Source organism: Mesoplodon densirostris, chromosome 7, assembly GCF_025265405.1.
Source record: "Mesoplodon densirostris isolate mMesDen1 chromosome 7, mMesDen1 primary haplotype, whole genome shotgun sequence".
Taxonomy (NCBI): domain Eukaryota; kingdom Metazoa; phylum Chordata; class Mammalia; order Artiodactyla; family Ziphiidae; genus Mesoplodon; species Mesoplodon densirostris.
In genome coordinates, this window is record NC_082667.1 from 89,226,095 (window position 1) to 89,233,667 (window position 7,573).

General features: G+C 43.3%; 1 protein-coding gene across 1 annotated transcript; it reads right to left on the minus strand.

The window, feature by feature from the left end:
* Window positions 1-2,186: 2,186 nt before the first annotated feature.
* On the minus strand, window positions 2,187-5,564 carry LOC132493366 (UDP-N-acetylglucosamine--peptide N-acetylglucosaminyltransferase 110 kDa subunit-like). The gene has a single exon (XM_060103814.1). The coding sequence runs from the start codon at window positions 5,494-5,496 to the stop codon at window positions 2,356-2,358; it is 3,141 nt and encodes a 1,046-aa protein (XP_059959797.1). The 5' UTR covers window positions 5,497-5,564; the 3' UTR covers window positions 2,187-2,355.
* Between the last annotated feature and the right edge of the window lie 2,009 nt (window positions 5,565-7,573).

Below are 7,573 nucleotides of genomic sequence, written 5' to 3' on the forward strand. Positions count from 1 at the left end.
GTTTAGGAAGTGGCGACACAGTAGCTGATAATACAGTCTTGTCTTCTGTCAGAGGCTTATGTTTTTCTGACTTTACATTCAAATCAACACTATCATGAGAAGAACCTAAACATATTTTTATCAGATTCCACAAACTAAATGTAACAACAGCAGTATGAGTAGGCCCTCGAGACTCATAATAATTTTTTAAATCTTCTCCAACTTTCTGCCAGATTTCTGTGTCACAGAGCCGCCATCAGGAAACCAGGGAGATACATCATGGATATGCTGCCAAAATTCAGTCAACTGTGAGGTAGAAACTTTATTACCCCGAGCTATAAGCATGGAAAGTAAAACCTGAGCAAATAATTCACGCTCCTTTGAGCCCTTTTGCCCCATCTTCTTTTACTTCTGACTGTTGCCTTATGCCTCTATTAGTTTCACTTTTACTCGTGGCCACACATATTTTGCATAAGGGTTCTCTTACCTGCACTTTCTTTTCCTTTTAATTGCCTTCACGCTTCAGGTCCCTGTTTGGGCGCCACTTGCCATGGACCAGCCTCAGAAAGAGGATTTCACTGCCCAGGGTCAGAAGGGACGGGGTAAGGAACTGAAGTAGCACCAACGAATGGGGTCAGAAGGACCAAGACAACTGATGGTTGCAAGGTAAGTTTTATTATGCTACAGGTGCAGATTATATAGACTAGAAAAGGGAAGGTTGCCAGACGGTGGTTTACATTATTTAATGACTGTCTCGGCTCAAGGTTAACTTCCCTGGGAGAAAACCCATAAGCCCAGAATCATCCAAAATAACCTGCATGTGCAGGGGGGAGACAGCTTTGCTTGTCTCATTTTACTTTCTTTCTGATTTCTGGGCCCTGGTGATTTATCTCCCATGGAATGGAACAAGGAGGGGAACAAGTAGGGACAGTCCCTTCGAGCAGCAGCGGCATGCCTGGCATGTCCGAAGGTGCTCTCAAGGCTGACTGCTTCCCACACATATGTTGGCTTGTTTAAGCCTCAAGCCCTCGATCCTTTGTTGAAATACAATAATTTCATTCCTATGTTTTTCAATACCAAAAACTCAACCTCCAGGAGGGTTAAAGTCTAATTTGTACTCCAAACCAAGTAGCAGTGCAGTTCGCTACTACTGAGGCTGGATCCATAAAGACTTCAAGACCACGACCAGAAGACAAGTTGTTATATATAATACCCTAGAAGGCCTGAAACATAATTATCATATACATAGCTGGTCCTTCAGAGCTTTTTACCTATAACATGTTTTTTGATGAAAGTTATTTAATGTACTGGAGATAACTGTGAACTACTGATCAAATATTTGAATACTTATACTTACCTGGAATTTCATTTCTGCTAAAAGAAAAAGGAAGAACAGGACTCACCTAAAAAAAAAACAAACTTTAGAAATGAAAGTAAACATCTTATCACACACTATCACTTTTGGAAGCAGCATAGAGGGGCAGTCAACAGTAAAACACTGGTGAAATAGGACAAAACTCTAGGCCAAAAATCCATTATTATTATCATCAGTGACAGTACCACAACTGTGCCCTTCATAATTAATAAGCACTCCTAAGAATCTTCATTTGGCACCAGATGATGTGTTTAAGAGAAACACTCTGGGAGGTTTTGAATCAGACTTGGTTTTTTGTTAGCCAAGTTACAGGAGAATTTTTAAAGTGGGGGGAAGGGAAGAAGGAAACAGACCAGAAAAAGAATTGAAGCCATCATCTACGAACCAACAAAGCACTGAGAGTTCCAAACGTTATGTCAGACACTAGAATGACTGATACAGGCTCAAGCGGTTTATAAAACCTAGAAAAAGACTACACCAGCAAAGTCCCCATTTATCTGTAGAGTTCAGAAACTAAAACAAGGAATATTTCAGCTTAACACTTGATCTCAAGAGAATCATATACACTTCACATGAATAAAAATACCTGAAACCAAACACTTTTAAAAGCTCCAATACCCAAAATAGAAAGAAAAAAATTAATTCAGAAGACTCAATCCATCCATGATAATCACAAAACAGCTGGGCAATCTCTATCTCCCTTCCACACTAACCATCCATCCCCTGGAAGACCAAGGGAGATCAGACCTTCCAGACTTACCTTCCAGACCTTCCAGACACCTGGCTGCGGCAAAATTCGATGGAATCTCCTTGTGGAACAGCAGCTTCCCATCTCTTGTGTCTCTCCCTGTCATGATCATGCAGGAAGCAAGTCTGGCTGTGCTATTTCTTATCATTGTGTGTCACCCATCTGCAACATGATATTGAAAAAGTAGTTCCCTTTCCCCCAGAAGGCTGAGGCTCAGCTACAGGGGTAATTCTCCTGGGCACACAGTCATTATTTAGGCCGACTCAGTGACTTCAACAGGCTTAATCATGTGATCAGGTTTGTTGCCAGCTGCATAATGCTCCCACATCTGTAGATAGAGCCGCTCTAGTTCCATCGTGTATTGTTTGGTGTTGAACAGAGGGCTAGATGTTGTCTGCTTCCAGACTTTGCCACGAATTTTCTTCAGGTATTCTACATCAGTTCCCAGTTTCACAGCTATCTCTTCATATTCTTGTCTATTTTTAGCAATCAGCTCAAGACAGCCTAAACAAGTGAGCTGGGAAGCTGCAACTCGGGAAGCAAGAGTCTCTCCTGGCAGAGTCACCATGGGGGTCCCTGCCCAAAGGACGTCCATCCCTGTGGTGTGTCCATTACAGAGTGGAGTGTCCAAGCAGACATCAGCCAGCTGGCCTCTCCGAACATGTTCCTCTTTAGGAGCAACAGGGGAAAAAATGATACGGTTCGGGGGAAGGCCCATATTTTGTGCGTACTGTTGAATATTAGCTTCTCCTGCTGCTGGAAAACGCAACAGCCACAGTACACTATTGGGAACACGCTTCAGAATATTTGCCCACATCTGCAAAGTAGATGGGTCAATTTTGTACAACTGATTAAAGTTACAGTACACAATGGCATCTTCCGGTAACCCGTACTGAGAACGTGTGGTTACAATAATGGTACGGGGAACCTCCTCTCCAGTGGCAGCCTTAGTGTTGATCAGGGTAGTTGCCAGTCCATTGCTAATACTGAATCCATTAATTGTAACCTGAATTTGTCCTCTGTTAATCATTTCAATAACTGCTTCTGCAACAGTATTCATAGGAATGACAGGCATATTAAGAGTTGTATTACTGCTGTCTGCGTTGTCTTCTCCATCAGGACATTTCATCTTGACTATTTGCACATCTGATAGACTATCAAGAAACGCTTGGAGGTCGATGCCATTCAGCACAATCCGATTGTCATAAATGTGCCCATTGGACTTAAAATCGATGACGGCTTTTTTCTTCAGGTGAGGGAACATATTAGCATGATCACCAATAAAGAAAGTATGGGGCATATAAGCCAGTTTCTCAGAATACTGCTCAGCAACTTCAGCAGGTGAAGTTTCCTGATCAGTGATGATATAGTCCATGAAAAATGCGCCACTAGTCCCAGGGTACCCCAGCCACATTGCCTGAATAGGAGCTGGCCTGAGAGCAAAGAGTTCATTTCGAGCACCCCTGGTATAACCATTCAGATTTACAAGGATGTGTATACCATCTTGATGGATGCGATCAGCTGCTTTCCCATTGCATGGAATCTGAGAAAGATCAATGAAATGATTGGCTTCTGCCATCACCTTCGCTCGGAAGTTTGTGCCATCATGTGGGCTCAGGGCATAACAGAATATCTCAAATTTATCAGGATTGTGCATGCCTGGAATAGACTGCATAAGATGAGAAGTAGGATGATTCCCAAAGTCAGAACTCACGTATCCTACACGCAGTCGACCATCACTGAGCTTCAAGTCTTTTGGATGTTCATACGGTGGTTTATGAAGGACACCTATATTAGTCAAGCAGAGGTTCCCATGCCTCTCAGCAATAGCCTTCCTGAAGCCATGAGAAAGAGGATAGAGCATACTATGATGAGGCTGCACAGAAGGCAACCTATTCTTCTCCAACTGGTCAGCCACAATGCTGACCAACTTCTTCATTCGCTCATCATAGTCTGTCCAATCACAGACAACTTGCAGGCAATGAGCCAAATTACAATAAGCGTCAGGAAAGTCAGGTTGAAGCTTCAGAACAGTGCGATAAGAAGCAATTGCTTCTGGAATATTCCCTGAATCGTGGTGAATGGAAGCCAGATTGCTGTGGGCATCCGCAAATGCAGGGCTGATCTGAACGGCACGAGTATAACACTGCAAGGCTCCCTGAACATCCTGCATCTCCCGTAGGGTGTTTCCCATATTACAGTAGGCATCAGCAAAGGTAGGACTGATTCGAATAGCCTCCTTATAATGCATCAGAGCTTCGTGCAGTTTTCCCTGCTGCTTCAATACACTTGCTAAATTTGAATGGGCATCAGCAAAGTCTGGGCAGAGCTCTAATGCTTTACGATACAAGCGAACTGCCTCTTCACGGTTTCCCTGTTCTCCTTTGATATTGGCTAGGTTATTCAGAGAGTCTGCATGGGTGGGACACAGCCGGAGAGCTGTATGATAACAATCTTCTGCTTCAGCAACACTGCCCTTCTCTTTGAGAGCGTTTCCTAGGTTGCAGTAAGCATCAGGGAAATGTGGTTGCAATTCAATAGCTCGCCTGTAGGTGTCTATTGCCAGATCCATCAGGCCTTGCTCATAGTATACACAAGCCAGGTTGCCATGTACCACTGCATGATTTGGACTCAAGCTTAGGGCACGAAGGTAAGCTGCCACAGCTCTGTCAAAAATCCGTGCCTCATTGAAGACATTTCCTAAATTGATATAAGCATCCAGAAAATTGGGGTCAAGGGTGACAGCCTTTTCAAAGTGATGAATTGCAAGCCAAATCTCCCCTTGCGCATTGAAAACACAGCCAAGATTACTCCAAGCTACTGCAAAGTTCGGTTGCGTCTCAATTGCTTTCAAATAACATGCCTTGGCTTCTTCTAAGCCACCCAGGGCTTTGAGCAGGTTCCCCAGGTCACTGCGAACACAGTACAAATAAGGATTGTACTGAAGAGCAGAGACGTAAGCTTGTACTGCCCCTTCCATGTCGCCTGCTGCTACCAATGCGGCTGCCAGGTTAATATAACCATCGATGAAATCTGGTTTGAGACGCAATGCATGCCGGTAATGCTCAGTTGCTTCCTGCAACTGTCCTCTTTCCTTGTACACATTCCCCAAATTCGAATAGGCTTCTGCCAGAAGAGGGTTCTGTTTAATTGCCAGAGTACTAAAGTGGGCAGATCTGTCCAGCCTTCGACACTGGAAGTGTAGAGATGAAAGTAATAAAAGTACACCAGTATTGCCTGGCTCTTGTCTCCAGAGCTGCATGCAGTGTCTCTCAGCTGTCTCAAAATCTCCTGCCTGATATTCTCGATGTGCCAACTCAGCTAACCCTTGGAAGGAAAGCATACGTTTCGTTGGTTCTGTGCTGTCGGCCACGTTGCCCACGGAAGACGCCATCTGGAGCTTCTGGAGAGAGTGAAAAAAGGGGGTAATTGAGTCCCGCTGCCGCCACTACTGGCAAGAATGTTTCTAGAGGGAGCAAACACGAGCGCAGCAGCCATACCACTGCTTTGGCAGGCTTAAGCGGCGGCAACGGTTACAGGCACCGAACCTTAGGAACTCTGGTTGGCCATCTACCTCTCATGCTCTTGAAATCTTAATTCTTAACCCTGCCCTCTTCCACCATTTTTCTCCTAATCAGGGAATAAAAATTACCTATCCATTTGCCTTACAAGAAATCAAAAGTCAGTAGTCCAAACACTTTTTAAAATATTGTTTTCTGTCCAGTTGGAAATGAAATACATGATTGACTTTTCTTCATCATTCATATAGTCAACGTGGAAAACATTAGGGCCATGAATTTCAATACAGTAAGATGAGAAAATTTTAAATTGGCCTTCCCAAACCACTAATAAGTAACCGATGTTGTATATGATGCTAAAATCTTAGAGACTGAGTTTGATATTTTAAAAGTTCTGAAAACATTAGCTAATTTCTCCTCATCAAATTTCTCATGACTCAAACCTGAGTATTACTTTTTAAAAGATAAATTTATTTATTTTTATTTATTTATTTTTATTTTGGCTGCATTGGGTCTTCAGTGCTGCGTGCAGGCTTTCTCTAGTTGTGGTGAGCGGGGGCTACTGTTTGTTGTGGTGCCGGGGCTTCTCATCACAGTAGCTTCTATTGCTGTTCCACAACTCTATGGGCTCCTTTTTAGGTCCTACGAAGAACCCTAGAAATTAGTTCATGTAATTATAGGTTTTTGCAAAATTGTCAAAAGTGAGATATTTTAACTTCCATCAGGTAAGACCAGCGTCTATTTCTTTGCCAATTTTCCTTCTATCGTAGTCTGCTATGTTGGATCATATTGGATTGGTCACAGGCTTTTTTGAAACCTGGCTAAGGAGATGTTTTAAGTGAGGCTATTATGTGATTTTCAGACACCACCATATGTAATTGACTATATAATATCCCATTACAGGAATAACTTCCAGTACTCTTACTGACTACTCTACTGACTTAACTAGCACAAGACACAGAAGCGTAAGGACAAAAACCACCTTACAATATAGCCATGTCTAGCACTTCACAGCTCTCAAAGCATGTGCATTTGAAGAAGAAAAAAAGAACTGAAAAGTATAAAACCAGAAGTTATTCTGTGGAAAATTATTTCAATCATCAGGCATGTGAAAGATAAGTCAAAGATTCAGTTTTCTTCAATGCTTAGTCAAAACGGACATTTCCTTCTGTCAAGAATATACTCCAGGGCTTCCCTGGTGGTGCAGTGGTTGAGAGTCTGCCTGCCGATGCAGGGGACACGAGTTCGTGCCTCGTTCCGGGAAGATCCCAAATGCCGCGTAGCGGCTAGGCCCGTGAGCCATGGCCACTGATCCTGCATGTCCGGAGCCTGTGCCCCGCAACGGGGAGAGGCCACAACAGTGAGAGTCCAGCATACTGCAAAAACAAAAAAACAAAAAAACAATATACTCCAGGGGCTTCCCTGATGGCACAGTGGTTAGAAAGCCACCTACCAATGCAGGGGACATGGGTTCGAGCCCTGGTCTGGGAAGATCCCACATGCCGCGGAGCAACTAAGACCGTGTGCCACAACGATGGAGCCTGCGCTCTAGAGCCCGTGAGCCACAACTCCTGAGCCTGCGAGCCACAACTACTGAAGCTTGCGTGCCTAGAGCCCGTGCTCTGCAACAAGAGAAGCTACCGCAATAAGAAGCCTGCACACCGCAACAAAGAGTATCCCCCAGTCACTGCAACTAGAGAAAGCCTGCGCACAGCAACGAAGACACAACACAGTCAAAAATAAATAAATAAATAAATAAATAAAAGAATAGACCCCATCAATAATGTGTGTAATGGAATGGTGTGAATGAGTATTTTATCAGAATTCCTGTAATGCACAATCCTATAGCAGTACTGAAATCAGTAATGCATTTATAAGAGTAAATATTTATGAGGAAGTAATCCATAGAGGTTTTCTCAAAGTTAACAATGAAAATTAATGTGACATTATCAA